Raw genomic sequence first — 23,087 nt, forward strand, 5'->3', positions numbered from 1 at the left:
GCACCTGTTTTGATGGTATGGTTCTGTGATCCTGATACGCACTACGCATGCATTAAGGTTAGACCTGTATCTATATTACTGGATTGTGACCCACACAACTCCACAACAATCCAACTAATATACTTATTTTAACATTCCGCCTTGCCTTTTCAGGCTAGCTTTCCGAGGTGGCAAAACGGTAAATGAACCATAGCCGTGTCACGGGAACTCCTCCGGGTGTCAGCCATTCTGCAAAAAAGGTGCACTCAACGCGAGTGGCGTCCCACACAGCTTCGGGCTCACGGGGCCGAAAGTGCCCGGGTGCGGTGTCATGATTACATAAGCTCGATTGGCTACAATTCAAGGCCCAGATTGACAAAAGAAAATAGCTGACGCATCGGAGCTCTTCAGGTCCTTGGGCTCAATACTACACAAATTTATAGTATCCCCATGGTTCGATCTGTGAGTCGAAGTAGGGGATGTAGCCAGTGCTTAAAACGCAAGATCAAGGTTCAACCTCTCTTCCTACTTCGAGGCATTGAAAACTAATTGGATACAGTGTGATGAGATCTCCCCAGCCTGTACTCAATGCAAACGAATCAAGAAGCCCTGTCCTGGAGTCTATGATGGTTTATTCATAGTCAACACGTCCCCTAAAGGATGGCATACGAAACAAACACCACAATTTGGGCCCCCGTCCCACGAAATCACTTCAATACCACCTGCTCCACCCCAACGACCTCTGTTTGAGCACGTTCTTGTTTCGAATTTCATCGAATCCTTTTCCCTATCTACTTCTGGAACAGTGAATCTGGATTCATGGACCAGACACCTTTTCTCACGGATATCCTCGTCAACAAGTCTAGGACTGTCTATCAGAGCCACAACACTAGCTTTTCATGCACAGAAAACAAATAAAACCCCCCTGCGTTGGAAGGCTGGTCAGTATTATGCCTATGCACTCCGAGGCCAGCAAGCCTCCATCTCCCAACATTTGCAACGGCTCAGGGATAAGAACGAAGTTCCCACTGAGGAAACCATATTTCTTTCCTTCATGCTGATGTACTATGAGATGATTCAACCGACTTCGATCGGAAGCTGGGTAACGCATTTACGAGGTCTCATTGAACTTTTCCTTTTGCGAGGGCCGGAAAATTGCCAAGTCGGTGCTACACACCTTATTTTTCGCTCTACAAGGCTATTGGAGGTAAGAGCTCTACACATTCAGGATACCGTGGAGACGATTTATCTGTTACAAACAATACATTAATAACATATACTATGTTCAGGCCTACTTGTCATTTCGGAATCAAGTTGTGTCGTGCTTTGCTACTCCCATTTGGCGTCATGTACCATTTTCTCGATCCAAGAAGACAGACTCGGACACTCTGGTTGATTCGCTTCACGCGGTTTCTTCATCTCTGTGGGCTGCAAACACTGCAAAACAGCAGGGTTCAACCACTATGCTACAGGACACCAATGAGATAAATGCACAGGCACTGATTGGTCATCCCGGACAAAGCGAATACTCATATACTCAGAGCCAGGCTGGCATTCCTCTCCCTACAGTGGTGTCCCAGGAGCATTTGTTTCCATTCGATTTGGAACGTATTGAAAGTGCAAATACTGAAACGTGGCTCAGTGGTGGTGACTTCTGCTCCACCATATCACCGTCAATGTACGATGCTATCTGGATTATTATCCATCACCTGAGACATCTGAGAGAACCAAATAGCCTGAACGCATCAGCCTCTATGGTAAGGTGTTCGTTGCTCTTGGGCTTTGCTCACGAGCTTTTCCGTCGAAATCTACACTGCGAGATCAACTCTGGTTCTTGTATGCAGATTGTGTTTCCATTGGAAGTGGTAAGCTGGTATAGTCCTTGTGTGAACCAACAAGCTAGGGCTAAAAGCTACCTCCACCGAATAGGCTGGGTAGAATTACCTGGCTTATGAGCATAATACCGCTTGTGAACTGATAATTACAACTACTGGTTCCATACGCCTTTTCAACCAAATACCCGGTCCACTATTGTTGAAATGTGTAGTCTTCATCGGTTTGGGTGGAAAGATGAAGAGCCTTGGATATGATGATTTACGCACAGTCACTGGAATATCACCTTGTAAAATATGGTTAGGCATTTGGAAGATCAAGAATAACAAGCAAATCCTTCACTCACCCAGCCCTCGTGTCAACACGCGCAAACCCATTCCCATTATATTGCTACCATCGATCTAGAACTCAGTTCGCTCGTCAACACCACTCAGAGCAACAAGCCAAGGCACCCGGGTAGTAGTATAAAATTCCGCATCAACACCATCATCCAACTTCTCCGACTCAGTCAACGTCCCCGCCTGCACGAGTTTGAACCCCTTCAACTGCTCAGCCGTGGCTTCTTTCCACAGTGTACTTCCACAGTCTGGGCAGAAGAATACCGTGAGGACCATGCCGTACTCATGGTCCTTTGAAAACGACTTGGGGCTTCCTCCCGTAACGCTGAAGTTGACTTCCGGTACAGCGTAGTTGACTGTGTTGCTTCCGCCGGATATCTTGCGGCAAGAGATGCAATGACATATGGCCTGAGTTGAGAATTAACACGGAACTGAAGGAGTAGAGGATATAAAGCTTGCATACTTTGAGTGCTGGTGAGCCAGTGTAGGCGTAGGTGCATGCGTTGCAGAGGCAGCTTCCAGTGGTGGTGGTGCTACTCATGATGAATGAACCTTCAGTGAAATTACAACGAAATGATGATAGTCTACTTTAGAGGGGTTGGTATGGGGAGTTTATATACTTTTTGATATCATGGGTGTTCCTTACGTAAAGCACCATCATGACTCCACTGGGACTTCCCTTCTAAGCTAGCTTTCCGAGCCAACCCTGATAACTAATATTGCTAACCATATTTGAAGAACGGGTTAGGTTCAATAAGTCTGTTATGTGCTCTTTATTCGTCGTTAGTAATTCCCAGAAGAACTAGTCGCATCATTCTCACCACCCTCTGCAGTCAATGAGCATTCAATGCCAAAATTGGTGATTTACATGAAGCCTTCGATGTCGTTCTGCCTCCAGACCGCCTCTCAGTGACCAACCAGGGTGACTAGTTCGCAAAGCTCTACGGTTCTCTAGCGGTGATCTTGGAAGCAAACATTAACTATGATCGAATAGCGAGAAGCATCCTATTCAGACCATCCTCAACAACATTGTGTGGATGCGCAAACACCATTCGAAACTACCTCGTTCCTTCGGCGGCATAAAACGTCCCAGCAGCGATGTATATTCTTTCTTTCCGGAGCTTGAAAATAATGTCCTTGTCTATGGCCGCAGTATGTTTCAATGCGGCTCAAGTGATTGGACCTAGTTTCATTGCCTTAGACAAGGTTCTGTTTTTGAATAAAGGCTGATAAAATACATTGGCTGGCTTTGGAGCCGTGCTGACCAAGTGAAGACTTTCGCACTCTGTTTCGCCTGCAGAAATTCTCGGTGTTTTCCTCAATAGTGCGATATGATGTGGATTCATTTTCTCTTTTAGAGTGAACTCCCCGCTTAGTTTACCACTCGGGAAATGTTTCTAGGTTATTTTGCTTTGACAAGCCTCTGGCATCCAGGGAACTTCTGGAATACCGACTCTGCTTGCCTCTTTAGGCAGTTCAAGTGAAGTACGCAAGCTATAAAATGTAAGGGATAGTTCAATTGGCGCGACAGAAGACAGATACACAAACACAGTAAGCGTAAGAGGCTCTTTATAGTGCAGAATTCCCCTACACTTGTACACTATTCATAGCTTGGATTTATTAAATTAAATTAAAGAATATAAACAGAATGTATTGAGATAGAAAAAAGATAGATATAATAATTGAATATACTCTGTAGGCTGAATATAGATAAACTGTACTAATATAGTGCAAAGTACATCACTTCATCACGCTATCACGCAATTGCAACCTTGGAATAGAGACAACCTTGAAAAGAACATCTTTTTGCTAAGATAAAAGGTAGTACAGAGTACGGGGTATAGAATATGTAGATCTAAGCATTCAACTGTAATAGAGCAAGGAGCATCTCTAATAGGAGCATTGTGATGATAGTAAGCACTTGGCCAGGCATACGCGTCCTGCAGGAACATTATAATACACGGTTGCCTGCCGTAGTCCCAGTGCATATGGAGGACAAGACCTGATATTTTCCCATGTGTAATCTCTTTTTAAAGTAGAGAGATAGATAGAATATAATAGGTCATTTTTGGCATAGACTTAAGTGATGTCAAGCTTCTAGGGCTTATAATCTATGATAACTGCCAAGACTATCATTCCAATTGCGTCCAAAAATAAGAAAAAAAAAAAGGAAAAAAAAAGAAACGAGATCAAAGGATATTTCAAGTTAAAATCCTATGTACTCCAAAGATTAGAGGAGTTTACTTCTTAAAGTCCATAAATATCTTGACACGTACCCACAAAAAACCACTTTCAGGGCTGTCAGGGCCCTTTTCTCCGCCAAGGCCCAGACAAACCTCCAACCGCTTCCATTCCTCCTCCATTCCAACCCCCTTCCCTTCCCCTCGTTCCTTACTCGTTAAGGGTTCTCTTGCGAGGTTTAACCCCCTGCGCCAAGAACCTGTCTGTGTGTGCTGGATGAAGTCCCGGCTCCGCCTTCTCCAATGCACAGACGCTCGTCGGGCTCCCCTGTTGAGGACGAAGATTCCGCCCCCCGAACAGACGATGGGACCGCCATCGACGAGAAAACTCGATCCCAAATAGCTAGGAGCGGCACCAGCTTTGACCTCCGCCGCGACGGCAGCGCGACGCCGCGCTCCCGGAACTCGAGCATGTGGCGCACCCCGTCCTCCCAACCTTCCAACGATACCAAACCGATGCCATTGGGTTCCCCTCGACTTCCGATGGAAGCCCCCTCTCCCGAGAGTCGTCGGGCGCGACAATCCCGCCAACGTAGTCCATGGTCTTGCTCCATCTTGACGGCCTTCACCACTTGCGTTGCTGTCGCGTTCTTGATCTCCATTGTCAGCTCGTTCACCGGTCGGCAACATGGCGGAGATGGTTGCGGAGTTCCAATGATGAGTCCGACATTCATTCGTATGTTGGAGTTTGACACGGAACATACCCGTTTTGCTAGCAAATACAATCTCTTCGTTTATCGGGAGGAAGGCGTGGATCCTTACACCCAGGATAATATTGGAGTACGTTGGCCCGGTCTTCGGTGCATGCGCTTAGGATTATGGTGCTGACTCGTGTCTTTAGTTGAATGGCGTGCCGGTTCTGTTTCTGCCCGGGAACGCTGGAAGCTACCGTCAAGTCCGATCTCTGGCCGCCGAGGCCTCGCGACATTACTACGATGTGGTCCGACACGATGAGAGCCGTCATGCGGCTGGAACACGGAGCTTGGATTTTTTCATGGTGGACTTCAACGAGGATATGGCGGCGTTCCATGGACAGACGCTGTTGGATCAAGCGGAATACGTGAACGAGGCGATCTCGTACATCCTATCACTTTACCATGACCCGCGACGCACCCGCCGAGATCCTGGGTTACCGGATCCCAGCGCAGTCATCCTTATCGGACACTCTATGGGCGGAATTGTGGCACGAACCTCTCTGACTATGGCAAACTACCAAGCCAATTCAGTCAATACGATCATCACCATGTCTGCACCTCACGCGAAACCCCCTGTCTCCTTCGATTCCGACATTGTCCACACCTACAAACAAATCAACGAATATTGGCGCGACGCCTATGCGCAGACATGGGCCAACAACAACCCGCTTTGGCATGTCACGCTCATCTCCATCGCGGGTGGTGCGCGTGACACAGTGGTGCCCTCCGACTATGCCAGTATATCCTCTCTCGTTCCTGAGACACATGGATTTACCGTATTCACCTCTTCTATTCCGGATGTCTGGATTGGGATGGATCATCTGTCGATCACTTGGTGCGACCAATTCCGAAAGGCGATAATTAAATCCTTGTTTGAGATCGTCGATGCTCGACGCCCCACTCAAACGAAACCTCGGGCAGAACGGATGCGCGTGCTTAAGCGGTGGTACTTGACAGGTCTGGAGACAGTGGCTGAGCGTACACTACCCCAGAAGGAAGCAAATACTTTACTGACACTTGAGGATAACGCAAACACTATTCTTGCACAGGGCCAACGGCTGATCCTGCGCGAACTGGGCCTACAGCATGGCCCGGATGTTCGTCTTTTACCAATCCCTCCCCAGGGCGTCTCTGGTAAAAAGTTCACCCTGCTCACGGACCAATCCCTTGATAAGAACGGCAATATTGAGGTCCTCTTCTGCAGCGTGTTCCCGCTATCCAATGGCCGTTCCACCAACTTCCCGTTGAATTTGGATTTCTCCGGAGGCACTGTGGGCTCAACCCGCTTGGCATGCAAGAGCGCGGCTGAGGATAGCATTCATTTGCCTGCCTCGACTCCCTCATCGAAACATGCTTACGATCGCACCTCGCCGTTCTCGTATCTCCAATACGACTTGGAGACTCTTGCAGAACATCAATTCGTGGCTGTCGTGGACAAGGCCAATGTACCAACTCCAGGCTTCCTGGTCGCCGAGTTCTCGGACAGTTCGGACGCAATGATTCGGGCCAAGGTGGGATTAGGGGGACTGCTCAGTGCTGGCTTGAAGATGCGGCTACCCGCGATTCGACCCATGGTCACCGAGGTGAAGATCCCCGCACTGTATTCGAGCCTGCTCGACTACCGGCTGAAGATTACTCGCCATCCTCAGAAGGATGAGCTGTTCGCTCCGTTGCTCCGGCAATCCGTCTCTGACCCTCATGAGTCGAAGTTTTTCGTTAATGTCAATGAGGTCAGCGTGAACCTGCACGGTGTGGCGCCATACATGCCGCCTGCAATTAGCGAGCAGGCCGCTCTTGGGGGCGTATCCTTTCACCTGTGGACGGATCCAACGTCTGGATCAACAGTCGACATATCCCTCCAAGTCGATCTCACCAGCAGTCTTGGTGAGCTTGTGATGCGGTATCGGACCATCTTCGCGGCGTTCCCACTGCTGGTTGTTGCCCTCGTTCTCCGAAAGCAGTTCCAGGTCTATGATGAGACTGGCTATTTTATTCCCTTCACCGATGGCCTTGATCGTGCATTGCGGTCTTCCTTCCCGCTCCTTCTGGTGGCAATGTCTCTGCTGGCCTCCTCCCTGGCAACCTCCAAAGCCCTGCCTCAGACTGACGAAACTCTCCATTGGCGGTCCAACTCGACCGAGACTCCCGTCGACTTCACGAAGAATGATCTTTTGCTTGGCTCACAAGACGCTTTCTTCTGGTTCTTAGTCCCGGTGTTTGGTCTCATCAGCGTTGGTGTCTGCGTTATTGTCAACTATCTCGCCCTTCTCCTCGTGAGCATCTTCTCCTGGGCCTACGGGGTTCTACACAGCAAGTCAGGCTATATCCGGCGAGAAGACCGGGGAAATCTGCCGATCTTCCACACCCCTACTCCTCGAAGACGCATTATTCACACCGCCATCCTTTTGATCCTTGTATCGACTGTCATCCCCTACCAGTTTGCCTATATGGTTGCCTGCATTGTGCAGCTAGCCACGTGTGTGCGGGCACAATGGCATGCCAAGGAAACCAGATCCACCTCGCATCTCAACTTCGGCAACTACGCACAGTCCATCTTGATCCTGATGTTGTGGATCCTGCCAATCAACGTGCTGGTTCTCCTGGTCTGGGCGCACAACCTCGTAGTGCACTGGTTTATGCCGTTCTCATCCCACCACAACGTCTTATCTATTATGCCCTTCCTCATTCTCGTTGAGACCATGACTAGTGGCGCTATGATCCCGCGCATCACGACCAGGTATGTGGGGTGGTTATATCCGGGATCCCCTTTCGCCCCACAAGTTCTATGCTAACATATCTATCCCCATCTCAGGTTCAGACACGTCACCTCGATGATCTTCTTCGCCATCGCCATCTACTCAGCGATCTACGGCGTCTCCTACGCGTATCTCCTCCACCACCTCGCCAACCTCCTCGCAGCATGGTTCGTCGGGATTTACCTATTCGGCAATAACTTCTCACCGCGCCGTCTGTGGCGCATCATCGATGGCGACGAGCTCCCATCCGAAACGGGGAGCAGTCATGTTAAGAAGAAGCCATGAAAGCTAATCACGTCTGTTGTTCTGCTTTGATTTTTTTTTGCCACGGAGTTGCGCCGCGCATATGGGTCTGGAGTTACGAGCGTTTTTACTTTTTTTTGTACAGACATCAAGGGGCTTCGATTTTACGCATATCGATGTCCCCATCTCTTCCTGTCTTCACGTCAATCCTTAAATCTCTCCACTTGTCACAACACCTACCCACACGCCCATGTCTCTTCCAGTGAGAATCATCGGGTCCTTGTGGTACTACTCGACGCTCGCAAACCCCCAGATTTGAACTCCGTTCTCTGGTCTGGTGGGCTGTTATGATGAAGTCTTGTATATATTCCCAGGTGTGCTCTTGTTCGGTTTCTGTTTCGTTTTATTGTTCATGATTTGGACATAGATTTGCGGGATGCGATGGTCTGATTCTGCTGGGCGTGTCGGCGGTTCTGTGTTTTCGTTCCTGGTTCATAGAGTTGTGCATTCACACATACTAATTACCTTACCACTTACTCTTTTCCCTTACTGCTTGTATGATGTAGCATAGTATCGATCTTGTTATAGGAATGTCTACCATTTAAACATCTATCCATGCCATGTTCAAAGATAGGTGGGACATACATACGAAGGGTCTTGCATGGAGTACGATGCATGTCACACAAACCCGACAAGCCTCAAAACTATCTATACGAGACAGACCCTCCGATAGGCTATTCCTCTTACCCCTTTATTTCCCCTGCTTCGAAATGACAAGCCAACCCCTGGAATGTATATTTGTATCAGAGAAGAAGGGCCTAAGCGTTCCGGAAACAGGCGAACAAAGCATGTGTAAAAAGGGGAAATAGAAGAAAATTAGAAATAGATGCATATTATATTAGAAATTGAATGAAAGGATCAGATCTTCAACTGTACAGAGAACGGGTATACCTCCTTACACGGCATCTACCCCGGATTCAAATGGTGGATACACAATGCATGTCACATAGTCTAACTCCCTTTGTCTTTGAAGATTCGCCTTCTAAATAAACAACTGGGGCCGTACATTGGATCCACTTTGTGATATGATATGTCGGCAGTTGATACGGACTCCGTACAGAAATGCACATGTGATGAATCAAAGTGAGTACAGGTATGGTATAGACATGTGTAGTCTAACGTGTATGACCTCGACCCGACGTAGTGTGGCAAACGCCACAGAAAAAAAAACAAAATGGAAAAGAAACGAGTCCAAAGCAAATTCAAATTTTGTTTCCAGAAACAGCGGCGGTTTGGTTGGGAAATCAGGGGAAATGATTCGCTCGTGCGGATTCTCGGCTTTCCTATACGGTGTACGGAGGGATGAAATTTTCAAGTGTTTTTTACTGGAAAGTAAGGAACATTGTACTTTTACGCTTTTGCAGGACAAGAGTTTATTTCTTTTTTTTTTTGCCACCCGAATCCGAATCCTTTCGCGGGGGATAAGGATTGCGATAACCTTGGAACATTCACAGCCTTGGAGGTCCTTTGTTCTAGATGTGACCAGCTGCATCTTTCTATTATTAGTCGGGTGTAATGATACTACACGTATACTTTACTATGTATGTTGTAGCCAACGTTGGAATTTCTATTGGAAACTTTTTGTATAAGACGCGATAAGCGATAAGATAAATTAAGCGGTGAAAAAAATCTTATCCCGTGGTTGATATTCGTCTTTAATTGGACGTACAAAGAGACCATTTTTATACGAGGATTTACACTTGGGAAGGTTGAATATTAGAATAGGCTTATGCTAAGTTTTATTTCTGGCTGACTTTTGGCTGAGACTCAGCCCTGAAGATCTGACTTACATGTCAACTCTACCTACATGTACAGTCGGATGGGATCCGGTTAAGCATCCGTAGTCGGGAAGGTACAACATATAAAGTATGGATCATAAACATAAGGATGAAGATCTAATATGATAACTCTAAAAATATGTAGTTCCCTTGGGGGAAAACTCGGCTTTCATTGGAGTTCTAGTTGGTACTGCGCCACTTCATGGGTGGCGAACGGCGACTTGCACCTTGTACAACGGATAGGAGTGTTGGTACCATAGTAGGGGACTATCTCGGATACTTGCACATAGAGATGGTGAAGCAGAATGTTAGGCATATTAGATATGGGACTTGGAGTGAAACAGAGTTCAGATGAGAGTTTAGATTATATCTAGTACTTTAGTATGTAGTAAATAGTAAATATTTATACAATAGATCTGAATAGATGTATGTTGTACTCCAGAGTACTCCGTACTCCCGTAGATTTAATCAGAAAATTATAAAAATAAAAAATAAAAATAAAAAGCCACATACTAAACCAAATACGGCCAAGCAACGGGATCAAACCAATCAAACAAAGGGAATTTGGGCGAAAACAGGACTTTACCCAATCAGGGTGCAGGAATAGAGGTACTAAGCCTAGTTCGGTACTAGTGGACAATGGGCCTGAAAATTTTTAAAATTTCTTTTTTGATTGCCCGTAGGGTTTTGCCGCCCAGGTTATGCCACACGATAAATATCCTCGCCCCCCTTCTCTTCTCCCCCTCCTCTCCTCCACTCCTGCATCTTTTTCTTTTTGAGGGTCGGCCTCTTCTTTCTTTTTTTTTTGTTTTCTACTCTGCATAGACAGATAAGAAACTCTTTCGCTCCAAAACTTTGAGCGCTTGCGTCGAGAACTTTGACGCAGTTGAGTCTTTTGCTCAAAAAAAAATTTCAACGATACCCCTCATAGAAAAAAAAGGAAGGAATTTTCTTTCTTTACTCTAATACCCCCTTCTTTTCAAAAAACCGCCAAAATTACTTCCAAAATGCCTGCCGCCAACGTCGCCAGCTCTCCTGCCGTCACTGGCAAGGAGACCGCCCAGTCGGTCGCTGTCCTCGAGGACTTGATCAAGAACCTCAACATCTCCACCAGCGCCGATGAGACCAACGCTGCTGCCAGCAACCTTGCCTCCCTCTTCGGTGGTCCCATCCCCGAGCAGGTTCTCCCTGGAAAGGCCGCTGAGATCTTCAAGAAGCAGCTCGCCAACAAGAAGGACGCCGTCGCCCGTGAGCGTGCCTGCGAGGGTATCCGTGCTATTGCCTCGCACTCCACAATCGCTCCCGGTGTTGAGCCCCACCTTGTTGCTCTCCTCGGCCCCGTCCTCGCCGCCGTCGGTGACAAGGTCGTCCCCGTCAAGCAGGCCGCCCAGTCCGCCGCTGTCGCTATCGTCCAGTCTGTTACCGGTAACGCCGTCAAGGCCGTTATCACCCCTATCCTCGATTCTCTTGCCAACGCCCAGAAGTGGCCCGAAAAGATGGCTGCTCTCGACTGCATCAACATCCTTGTTGAGTCCGCTCAGATGCAGCTTGGTTACCAGGTCCCTACCCTGATCCCCGTTATCTCCGAGGCTATGTGGGACACCAAGTCCGAGATCAAGAAGGCTGCCTACTCCACCATGGAGAAGGTATGCGGTCTGATCGTCAACAAGGATATTGAGCGTTTCATCCCCGAGTTGATCAAGTGTATCGCCAAGCCCGAGAACGTCGCCGAGACCGTTCACTTGCTCGGTGCCACCACTTTCGTTACTGATGTCACTGGCCCTACCCTCGCTATCATGGTTCCCCTGCTTGACCGTGGTCTCGTTGAGCGTGAGACCGCCATCAAGCGTAAGACCGCTGTCATTGTCGACAACATGTGTAAGCTCGTGGAGGACCCCCAGCTCGTCGCTCCTTTCTTGCCTAAGATGTTGCCCGGCTTGAACAAGAACAACGAGACTCTTGCCGACCCCGAGGCCCGTGAGAAGACCCGCCAGGCTCTTGACACTCTTTGCCGTGTCGGTCACGTCGTTGATGGAAAGATCCCCGAGGTCTCCCGCGCTGGTGACATCTCCACCGTCGCTGGTATCCTCAAGTCCATCCTCGAGGCTAAGCACAAGGACCTCATCCCCACCTCCGAGGAGGCCATCAACTACGTTGCTGCCATTGCCGCTCAGCTCGTTGACGAGAAGGAGAACGACCACGTCATCTGGACCCAGAACACCATCCCTTACATCACTGCTATCGTTGGTGAGGCTGATGCCAAGTCCATCGCTGAGGCCCTCCGCAAGCAGGCCTGCCCCGACGCTGCCGCTGCCGATGCCGTCGCCTCCGATGAGGAGGAAGGTGTTGACCTTTGCAACTGCACATTCTCCCTTGCTTACGGTGCCAAGATTCTGCTGAACCAGACTCACTTGCGTCTCAAGCGTGGTCAGCGTTACGGTCTCCTCGGCCCCAACGGTTCCGGAAAGACCACCCTCATGCGTGCCATCAACAACGAGCAGCTTGAGGGTTTCCCCAAGAAGGATGAGGTCAAGACCGTTTACGTCGAGCACGATCTCGACTCTGCCGATACCGAGCAGACCGTCATTGCCTGGACCCAGAAGAAGCTTGCTGAGGTTGGACAGAACCCTCCCCGTGAGGAGCTTGAGGATAAGCTGCTCAACGAGTTCGGTTTCTCTGCGTTCCAGATTCAGGGCCCTATCACTGCCCTCTCCGGTGGTTGGAAGATGAAGCTCGCTCTCTGCCGTGCTGTCTTCGAGTCTCCCGATATTCTCCTGCTTGATGAGCCTACCAACCACTTGGACGTCAAGAACGTCGCTTGGCTCGAGAACTACCTGAAGAACTCCCCTTGCACTTCCATCATGGTGTCTCACGACTCCAAGTTCCTTGACAACGTCATCCAGCACGTTGTTCACTACGAGCGCTTCAAGCTCCGCCGTTACCGCGGTTCCCTTTCCGACTTCGTCAAGGCTCACCCCGCTGCCAAGTCCTACTACGAGCTCGGTGCCTCCGAGATGGAGTTCAAGTTCCCCGAGCCCGGTTTCCTTGAGGGTGTCAAGACCAAGTCCAAGGCCATTTGCCGTGTTACCAACATGTCCTTCCAGTACCCCGGTACTCCTAAGCCCCAGATTCACGGAATTACCTTCCAGGTTTCCCTTGGTTCCCGTATTGCCGTCATCGGTGCCAACGGTGCTGGCAAGTCCACTCTCGTTAACGTCCTGACTGGTGAGCTTATCCCCACCTCCGGTGAGGTCTACCAGCACGAGAACATCCGTATCGCCTACATTAAGCAGCACGCTTTCGCCCACATCGATAACCACCTCGATTCTACTCCTTCCGAGTACATCCAGTGGCGTTTCCAGACCGGTGAGGACCGTGAGACTATGGATCGTGCCAACAAGATCGTCACCGAGGAGGACGAGAAGGCCATGGACAAGATCTACCAGGTCGAGGGTACCTACCGCCGTGTCATTGGCATCCACTCTCGTCGCAAGTTCAAGAACTCCTACGAGTACGAGATCTCTTGGTCTCTGGGTGACAACATCGGCATGAAGTCCGAGAAGTGGACTCCTCTCATGTCCGCCGACAACACCTGGTTGCCCCGTTCCGAGATTATCGTCTCTCACCCCAAGCAGGTCGCTGAGGTTGATCAGAAGGAGGCCCTCGCCTCCGGTCAGTTCCGTCCCCTTGTCCGCAAGGAGATCGAGCAGCACTGCGCCAACTTCGGTCTCGATGCCGAGCTGGTCTCTCACTCTCGCATGCGTGGTCTCTCCGGTGGCCAGCGTGTTAAGGTCGTTCTCGCCGCTTGCTCATGGCAGCGTCCCCACCTTATCGTCCTTGACGAGCCTACTAACTACCTCGACCGTGACTCCCTCGGTGCCCTTTCCAAGGCTATCAAGTCTTTCGAGGGTGGTGTTGTTATCATTACTCACTCCCGCGAGTTCACTGAGCACCTGACTGAGGAAGTCTGGGCCGTCAACGACGGTGTCATGACCCCCTCCGGACACAACTGGGTCCAGGGTCAGGGTTCTGGCCCCCGTCTCGACGCCAAGGGCGACGATGATGAGGACAAGTTCGATGCTATGGGTAACAAGATCACCGTTACCAAGAAGGTCAAGCTGACTGGTATGTTGTATTCTTTCTCACTTCTACATAATGATCAATTGCTAACTGGCTTTTTACAGGTTCTGAGCTTCGCAAGAAGAAGAAGGAGCGTGCTGCCCGCCGCAAGCGTGGTGAGGAGGTGTTCTCTGATGAGGATGACCTTTGAACATCCCAATTGGATGTTTAATGCATATTATGATCGTTTGATGAATTTCATATGCTTTGCTAGGACAAAATACATTTCAATGTTCAAACATTCGTTATTTTAAGTTTTCTATGTCTCGTAGATTGTATCCTGTAGTTGGCCATGTTGACCTAAGTCTACCTGCTTCATTGCCCTTGCCTATGTATGCATGTAACTTGGTTTTTACATGCATTGCACATCTTATGGTTTGCTTCAGTCCTGCATGCTTGAACTTCCCGTTCTCATCAATCTCATCTTTGATCTGGTACCATCCAATATCACACTGTTCAAACTTTCATTCAAGTCCTAACCAGGTTTCTACTCATTACCTTGGCACTCCCATAGTTCGGTTAGATCTCTGTTCGCAAACACCAGCACATGCACACCCATAAAACTACCTGCATGAGATGTCTGGAATTCCCTACTCAGCAAACATAGACCAAATAGAATCACAACCCCTTCAATTTTAACATTATCATTGCGGTAGTATCGACAATCCATCTAGTCCCGCCATTATCACCTAGCAAATACCTAGGCCCACCTTCAATCCCTTGACGCACTTTAGGGCTTTGTATTATATCAACCAGCCAAGTGGTCGAGCAGTAACTCAGCCATCACATCTTCCTTGGTCTAGTGGTGATGATTTCCGCTTGTCATTAAAACCGATAAGCGCGGGAGACCGGGGTTCGATTCCCCGAGGGAGAGATTTCTTTTTGCTTTTGTCATTATTTTACGGATCCTCTGAGGATTAGCATTAGAGTATGTATGTTGTAGTCCTCAGGGATGTCTGGGGGGCACTCGTCTACTTTTTGTACGGCATACCTACGGCTGGATTAAAAGGAGACTGAACCCCTTTCTGTATTTACTTCATAAGGACCGGCGAAGACATATTCATATGCTTTTTATATTTTGTATATGTGAGTAGTAGGTCAAGTAGAAACTGGGTCTCCTATTGACTCATACTACGTAGGAATAAAGCTGCATGGGTCAAAGCCTACTGACTAAGTGGAGCTGATATTTGGTGGGGTTTTGTTGGCACAGGAAGTCTATTCATTGACAATGATGGGAATTACGATGGATGGTATATATCCCGAGTAGGGGTTGGGTGTTGAGCGGTTCGGGCTTATATATATTTTTATATGGTAGCATTTCAATATATAAAAATAGATAAACCTCGATGTCTTTGCCACTGTGCGACTGTTTTTGACATCGCCTATTATACATGTATGTTTCTCCAATGGTCTAAGCCTGAACTGGCCCGACCTTCACATCAGTCCTCCTTTGCAGCTCAGCCATGTTATCCATCTGTCGTAATTTTTTCCGCTTCTGAACTTCCAAGTCCTTGAAACGCTTCTTGCCTCCATGCTTCAGCTTCGTAATCATATCAGCCGCTTGGCCGCGAGTCAAGTCCTCAGGCTTGACCTTGCCATCTCGAATGTGAGCCCCGTTCAGCATTTTGATTTGTCCCGGTGTTGCTTGGGCCCGTCGCCAAGGTTTCCAAGATGCGATATAATGTTCATCAAACTTGGTACTAGCAAAGGTATCCGCTGCCCGGACAATACTCTCCAAATCCGAACCAGTGGCGATCTTCCGAGGACGTGTGAATTTCGGTGCCTCGGTTGTTGGATCTTTGAATTTCATGACATGATGAGCTGTGAAGATATCGTCTGCCTTTTCAATCGTTATCCAGCCAGATATATCGGTAAGCATATATCTGTCGTCACCGACACGGACCCAGTTGTGCGGGCTGAATGACCTGATGTGTCGCTCGGACTGCATGTCTCCTAAGAGGTCGTATATACTGTCGTAAGTTGTAAATTCGAGTTTCAGGTCGTTGTCTGAGCCATCGTATGGTTCAGCAGCCTCAGGGGTGGGCTCCGATTGACTACCCTGATCATCATTCTTCTTCATATCTTCCACGCTGGTGTTGTCCAAAACCTCGTCTGGGTCCAAGCCGAACAATGTAGGCGTTGATAGGACTCCAGTTGCTAGAGAGGCAACCATATCAATAACATGACAGTCCTTCTTCCCAGGGAAGAGCCGAAGACCACGCCCGATCATTTGGATGAGCAGGTTTCGAGATCTGGTGGGTCGAGCTAGGAGCACGCAGTCGATATTTGGGATGTCCGTGCCTTCCGTGAAAAGACCACAGTTGAGCAACACCGGGAATTCCTGATCCCTAAAAGCCCGTAGCTGTTCCGCGCGAACGCTTTTAGGCGTGTTGGCTGTGATATACCTAGCATCGACGCCATGGTCGCGAAAAGCGGCAGTAAGCTGCCGCGCATGCTCGACATCGACACAAAACACAAGAGTCGACTTTCGATTCTCAGCACTTGCCATCCATGCCCGAACTGTGATATTGTTCGTAGATGTAGTGTTGACCGCCTCCGAAAGCGATCCGAGGGCAAAGTCTCCAAAACTATCTTTCTTGACTTTGGACAGATTGGCCCCGGACTTCACAGTCGTGAAGACTGCATTAGACAACCACTTTTCACCAATCATGTCCATGTAGTCCTTGTGATAGACGATGTGATCAATGGCAGCGCCCAGTTTGAGACCATCGAACCGTGAAAAAGTAGCGGAAACACCCACCAAGACTGGTCCGTTGGTAGATGGCTCGTTCAGTCCAAAATGTCCTAGAGCTTCACGGTATGATTTGGCAACGATATGATGAGCCTCATCAACTAAAATGAGCTTGAATGCACTCGGGTCGAACTTGTACATGCGTCCTCGCGCTAGTGTCTGAACTGACGCGATAATGATGTCCCCTGCTCCCGTCGCAACATTCTTGCCCATTTCTATTTCGACGGTCTTGTCTGGATAGGCAAGACTGCAGTGTTTTGCGGCTTGTTCGACGAGTTCGCGCCGATGGACGATAATCATGGTCTTGGTGGCTTTCGCATCGCGAGGAGGGATTCGGCTGATAAGCTGTGTGAATATGACCTGCAAAGATCAGTATCATCTTGGATAATGAGTAGATCCAGCCATACCGTCTTTCCTGCTCCAGTTGCAAGTGAAATTCCTAGGCGTCGATGGCCTTCACCCAAATATTTCAGCACGGATTGAATGCTTTCCTCTTGGTAGTCGCGGAGCACGATGCTCGGAGGAGCCGGAGGCCCGGTCGAATTAAAACGCACATGGCGGAAGGGTTTTTGCAAAGGACTCCTCACCAGATATCTCCTTGGGAGCCTCAATGAGATACAGCGTATGAACTCCATACAGATGTTAACAAATGCTCTCTCGTTCTGCGAAGCTCAACAAGAACAAACAGTGCAAACATGCTTATCGATAACCATGCATGTCAAGTGGATCTCCTTAGCTCAACTTTTTTTTCTGTTTCTATGTAGCTCTTGATGAAATTGACGTAGATTTCATTAAAGGCGCAGCTGTGATGTTTTGCTATCAATCGTCCCGCATGCGCAAATCTGCGAGACTGAACGATGAGCGACTCCGCCTCCGTCTATGAGCCCGACGACTCCGAGTCCGACTCCGACTTCGAACAACCCGAGCCTGAATCCGACTTCGAGCCATCCCGCTCGCCCAGTGAACGCTCTCCAACCCCCAATGGAGATTCAAACGAATATGATTACCATAATGATCCCTCATTCGAAGGGATCGAACGACAACTCGGTGATGCGCTTATGGGACGCGACCCGCAAATGCGTGGATCGCTCACATTTCTCCGAGCTTACTCCCACCTCATCTTGCAAAACGAGGAACTTTATGATTTTGCCTCGCTGAGGGAAAATGAGAACCCATATAATCTCAGTCAATATGGCTCGATGATCTGGACGCCCGCGGAAAAAGAAGTGTTCTTCAATGCGCTCGACCGGAAGGGCAAGGGGGGCATCAAAGAGCTTGCTGCTGCAGTCGGTACCAAGTCTGAGCTCGAGGTCATGGAATATATCCGAATTTTGCATAAGGCCTTGGCGGCTCAGTACAATTCCGACGTGTACCTGGAGCGCATGCCTGTCATGAGTGATGTCCCGGCAGCCACAGAGCTCAGCAAGGAATGCTGTGAGCTCCTTGAAGAATATGGAGATGTCCTAGTATTGAAAGAGTCTCTCGCCGAAGCTCAAGACGGAACGAAGCAACACGGAGACAACTGGATCATCACCAGGGCTCATGCACGGGATCTGGCCGATAGGGAGAACAACAGTGCTCGAGGTGACCTCCGCCTCGCATCTGATTTGTTCAACCTTCCAGATTGGCTTCGGCTTTCTTATATTTTGTTCATGAACTTGGGTGGCAAACAAGCGGAGAACAACTGGTGGAATCTTGCTAAAAGAAAAGACCTAATTACAGCATATGGACATAAACCATCTATGACTGCGGACACTGCTGTGGACTTCTACTCCCTCGCCGTTAGTGTCACACGTCGCTTGGTCCAATCATCCCTCTTCTTTGCAATGTCAAGATTGCGCAGCTCGAACCGCAGTGGGAATGATAGAAAAGGGTACATTCGCACACGAGACGTGCGGGCCGCTATTGAAGTGCTCAACATGAAGCACTGTAGGCCCAACTTATTGGACACCGCTCGTCGCAATGAAACAGTCCTTGAAGACATCAACAACCGGAAAGGCTGGGTGCCTACAGTATTCACGTATGAAGAAGCCGAGGAGATCATCGACCGACACGAGTGGACGCGGTATCGTAAAGACGGAACCATGTACAATGGTGAAATCGACGACGAGGACAGTGAAGACGACGATATGGAAATGGATGATGATATCGACACAGATGACAATTTCGAAATGGAAGTCGACAAGCCAGAGGCAGAACCCGAGCCAATGCCAGAACCGGAACCAGAGTGTGAACTTGAAGCAGAACCAGAATCAGAACTAGATGACATTGATCACGATCCTTCTCGCGTGGATCCTTCGCGCACGCAAGAGCCCGAGGAACTGGAAATGGATCCAGAAGAAGAGCAAGCAGACATTGCAGACATGAACGCCAGTCGTCGCGAAGAGGCCAATTTCCTGAAGTTAATGGATCGGCCTGTGCCGATTGTCGTTGACGAAGAGCCAATAAAGGAAGAACAAAACGAGGACGGTACCAAGGCACTGCCAGAGCGCAGAATCAGAGAAGATATCCATAATTGGCGGGATCGGATGATCTATCGCAATGAATGGGAGGAGTACGGGTACGATTTCATCGAGCTGAAGGAAAATATCGAATTCCCTCCGTTGAAAAGGGTCAAATACAACGAACCAGAAGTTGCTCTCCCCAAGCCGTTACCTTTGAGCGAACCAGCAATAGTTAATAGTGAGGATGAGGATGAGGAGAACGAGGATTAACAAGGGGAAGACCCACCAGCTGCTAAAGACTACGACAAAGTCACCCGAGAGGGAAGGCACTGCACTACTTAGAACAAGAATGTAAATTCCCATCAAGGACATATGATTAAAGAGTAAACACATTGATGAAAAAAAGATCCCAACCCCCTAGTTCAACCCCCTAAGAACAATCCGCTTTCTGGTGAGAGGGTGAATCAACAGAAAAGAACTCCAGCAGATAATAGAAAAACAGAAAGTGCGCCTTTTCCAAGCCAGAAAGTTCAGAATATTCATAACTCAGCGAGACGAAAAGCAGTCCCTTTGGGTTCCTCTCTCAGAAGATCCATGGGGGATTATCGTACATGTATTGAGGAAGACTAAAGGTCAAGGGTCTTGTAGTCGACACCGCCTTGAGCGCTCAGAGGCTGGGTTCCAGCCCGCATATCTCCGCCAACAGGCTGGAAGCTGTAGTGGTTTCCAATGCCTGTGGTGGCAGCATCAGCCAGCATCTGGTTCGTGTGCTCGTTGGGACCCTGCAGGCTTACAGTCTGAAGGGCATCCTGGGCCTCCTTAACGCGCTTCTTGAACGTCATGCGGTCCAAGAAGAGTTGCTGGCGGGCCTGCTCCAACTCCCGACGCTCAGCCTCGATAATCTCTTCCATCTCGTTGAACTGCTGCAGCTTGATCTCGAACTTCTGCAGGGTGACGTTAACTGCAGCAGAGACTAGGCGGGTCATTTCACGCTCCTCGTGCGAGGCAAGAGCTCCAGCACGTGCGGCAGCTGCGGCCAGGGCAATTGTGCCAAGGGTCTCCTTGGGCTTCGCGGAAACCTGCTGCTCGGCCTCGCGTGTGGGGTCCACGTCCATAGAATCTTCGGACTTGACTGCATCTTTGCCCTTGTCTTGTCCCTTCTCCAGCTGACTCCGAAGCTCCTTGCGGATCTCGTCGACAGACCGACCGGCCGCGGCGGCAGCTACTGCGGGCTCTGCCATCTGAGCCAAGAATGCCACAACAGAAAGAACGGGGTTTTCAGACTGGCTGATGGGATCACGTCCGCTGCCAGATTGCAGTTCCGGGGCATCTTCAACGTATTTATCCTCGATCTCCAGCTGTAAGAACTTCATGACACACTCTTCCCGAGATCGTGTGCCAACGTGGTTCGCAATTTGTTCCCAGTTTTCATCGAAATTCTCCAGGCCCTCGAGCAACAAAATCACTTCCGAGTCTGACCACGGAGTGTTTTTGTCAGTCAAGTGAGAGTGACCCTTGTCCTCGAGCTTGACAAAGTCTGAGGCATTGTGGCTAGAAGGCATTCGTCCTTGAAGGAAGCAGTTGGGACACAGGTCATACTTGGTGTCTGGTGTAGTGGCGTTGGCCGATGTCGAAGCCGATTTAGCGTAGTGGAATCGAAGTTTGGTGCAATCGATACCGCAAGAGAAGCAGTGTGCCTTCTTCTTGGATTCCTGCGCAATGTCCAAGCCGTTTGTTGCTTCACCGTTCGTCTGCTTCTCTTTATCTTCGGTGGAGGTGATATCCTTGCCTTTTTCATCGTAAATGGTGCGGCGTAGTTCAAGGTTAAGGTCTTCTTTAGAGGCAGGGATGGAAGAGGCGGCACGCTGTGTGGCTGGGTGAATCTTGCCGGAGGTGACGCTGTGGTTTGGTCCAGGCTGGAATGGCTGCAGACCTCGTGGAGTATCTGCGACAACTCGGAAGTGACCGGTAAATGGCGGTCCAATGTTGGACGGACGTGTCTGGGGGTCAACCTGCAGATGTATTAGCTAAGATGTTTGAATGGGAAATAAACTAGGTCACTCACCTGATAGTTGATCAAGCCCCACTGCTCAAGGAATGAGTGAACACGCATAATAGCACAGACGTCACCCGCAAGGTTACGACGGCAAGCAGTAACGGTCAAATACTCGATGGGGTTCAATCGATAGGTATTGATCATGAAGTCTCGGTAATCTTTGTATGTAGCAGGTGTCTTGCTGCGGTTGCGGCCATTGAAGAACTCGGCGAGAGCCTTCTTTTCGATTGGGTTGATGGTGTTCATATCAAACCATGTCGCATAGCTGGGAAGGATGATGGCGTGTGTTTGGGTGACGAGTTGTTCGCGCGCAGCAGCTTCCAGAGACGACTTGGATGGCGCAGGTTGGTCTTCACCCGCCGCGTCATCAAGTCCATCCGTTCCCCCTACCTGCGGATGCGACTCGCCCAGAGCATCCTCTAAGCCCTCAGTGTCGGGCTTGCCGTCGGTCTCAGTACCACCCATCTCTTCGTCTTCCTGTTCAACTCCGCCGTTCCGAGGTTTGGGAGATGCGGGAGCATCCATCGGGTTGTCGGACCCAGGTGTGTTTTCAATCTTCTTCACGGGCGAATCCTGGCGCGATTGCGCTCCTTTCCACAAATTTAGCACTCAGTGCAACATCAAAGACAGTTGAGGGTAGGTATACCTGAGGCTTCGCGAGCTGCATCAGCCGCGCCATCTAGTCCAGTCATAGACTGGAGATTCTCCTGGGCCGCACCTGAGTTGATGGAAGTCTCATCCATGATGGATCAAAGCAAACAGCTGTCGCGGTCGGCAGAATGTCAACTCCTTTCCCGTGTATCAATTTGTTCTGTGTAAAGCGCAATAGTGGTAGGGGATGGAATATGAAAAAGCTAGCAATGGCGTAAATCCAGGCCACGGGAGATGGAAGTGGAAGCCCAAAGTGATGATTGGACGGGTTACTGGGGGGCACTTGGGGGAGGTTGGTCGCGACACGCAAAACTCACGGGTGAGTGCCAAGAGTTCAATCGCCACTAGCCTCCTTGGGACTAGGCTCCTTCACCGTGATCATGTGATTTATACTACAAAACGTTTGAGAACTACATCAACCTGGGAAGAATCTGTTTCAACATTACACTCCTACTGTTGCTGTCAAGAGCTTGAGATACTGCCAGTAGAATTCTACGAGAAATGGCGTTGAATTATATGACGAATTGCGAAGAAGTGTCATCAGTATGTACTGGAAAACTAAAAGCTGGGGAAGCTCCTCACTGTCACCAATCTACCCATCTACTTACGTTCTATCATTCTCCGTAGTATAATATTAAGCACATACGACCATAGGGTGTGGAAAACAGGGCTTCCCGTCCGCTCAGCCGTACTTAAGCCACACGCCGGTGAGTTAGTAGTTGGGTGGGTGACCACCAGCGAATCCTCACTGTTGTATGTTTTTGTGTTTTTTTTATTTAGATTCCAGTTCATTCGGGGACTCCTTCTTGTCGCTCTACTCTTAAGTCCTTTCATCCCATTCGCACTTGGCTGAAAATCTCAACTGGTATTGATGAGGCTTTTGCCTGAATCCACTAAAGAAATCTTCACTGTAAAGTGCTCTTAAGTTGTTATTGAATCTACTCATCTCACCATCAGGAGTGTTGGAGGTGTACGCAGCGGTATAGACGCCAGGGGTCAAACCCCCATTTCTAGGCAATATCGGTGCTCTGATGCCTCATTTTGTGAAATAAGACCAGCAGAATGATTAGTATAGTTAAATTACTATTACAAGATAGTCGGCCGTATAAGCGGCCTTGTGATGTCTTTTCAGCGGTCTCTTTA

General features: G+C 49.1%; 6 protein-coding genes across 6 annotated transcripts; 3 read left to right on the forward strand and 3 right to left on the reverse strand.

Annotated features, from left to right (window-relative positions):
- Positions 1 to 2,213: 2,213 nt before the first annotated feature.
- Positions 2,214 to 2,691, reverse strand: PGRI_061870 (GFA family protein; the record flags this gene model as incomplete). The annotated part of the gene is made up of 2 exons (XM_040793901.1): positions 2,214 to 2,558; positions 2,614 to 2,691. 2 exons carry the CDS (start codon positions 2,689 to 2,691, stop codon positions 2,214 to 2,216), a joined length of 423 nt encoding a protein of 140 aa, XP_040648756.1.
- A 1,942-nt stretch (positions 2,692 to 4,633) lies between these two features.
- Positions 4,634 to 8,126, forward strand: PGRI_061880 (GPI inositol-deacylase; the record flags this gene model as incomplete). The annotated part of the gene is made up of 3 exons (XM_040793902.1): positions 4,634 to 5,170; positions 5,232 to 7,822; positions 7,898 to 8,126. The coding sequence occupies 3 exons, from the start codon at positions 4,634 to 4,636 to the stop codon at positions 8,124 to 8,126; spliced, it is 3,357 nt and encodes a 1,118-aa protein (XP_040648757.1).
- A 2,803-nt stretch (positions 8,127 to 10,929) lies between these two features.
- Positions 10,930 to 14,192, forward strand: PGRI_061890 (putative translation elongation factor eEF-3; the record flags this gene model as incomplete). The annotated part of the gene is made up of 2 exons (XM_040793903.1): positions 10,930 to 14,047; positions 14,107 to 14,192. The coding sequence occupies 2 exons, from the start codon at positions 10,930 to 10,932 to the stop codon at positions 14,190 to 14,192; spliced, it is 3,204 nt and encodes a 1,067-aa protein (XP_040648758.1).
- Positions 14,193 to 15,452: 1,260 nt separating this feature from the next.
- On the reverse strand, positions 15,453 to 17,093 carry PGRI_061900 (DEAD/DEAH box helicase; the record flags this gene model as incomplete). Its single annotated transcript, XM_040793904.1, has 1 exon — positions 15,453 to 17,093. The coding sequence occupies one exon, from the start codon at positions 17,091 to 17,093 to the stop codon at positions 15,453 to 15,455; it is 1,641 nt and encodes a 546-aa protein (XP_040648759.1).
- Positions 17,094 to 17,650: 557 nt separating this feature from the next.
- PGRI_061910 (uncharacterized protein) lies at positions 17,651 to 19,507 on the forward strand (the record flags this gene model as incomplete). The annotated part of the gene is made up of 1 exon (XM_040793905.1): positions 17,651 to 19,507. One exon carries the CDS (start codon positions 17,651 to 17,653, stop codon positions 19,505 to 19,507), a length of 1,857 nt encoding a protein of 618 aa, XP_040648760.1.
- Positions 19,508 to 19,863: 356 nt separating this feature from the next.
- rscE (uncharacterized protein) lies at positions 19,864 to 22,036 on the reverse strand (the record flags this gene model as incomplete). Its single annotated transcript, XM_040793906.1, has 3 exons — positions 19,864 to 21,249; positions 21,303 to 21,883; positions 21,940 to 22,036. The coding sequence occupies 3 exons, from the start codon at positions 22,034 to 22,036 to the stop codon at positions 19,864 to 19,866; spliced, it is 2,064 nt and encodes a 687-aa protein (XP_040648761.1).
- Positions 22,037 to 23,087: the final 1,051 nt, after the last annotated feature.

This window comes from Penicillium griseofulvum (assembly GCF_001561935.1).
Source record: "Penicillium griseofulvum strain PG3 chromosome Unknown contig_95, whole genome shotgun sequence".
NCBI classification, from domain to species: Eukaryota; Fungi; Ascomycota; class Eurotiomycetes; order Eurotiales; family Aspergillaceae; genus Penicillium; species Penicillium griseofulvum.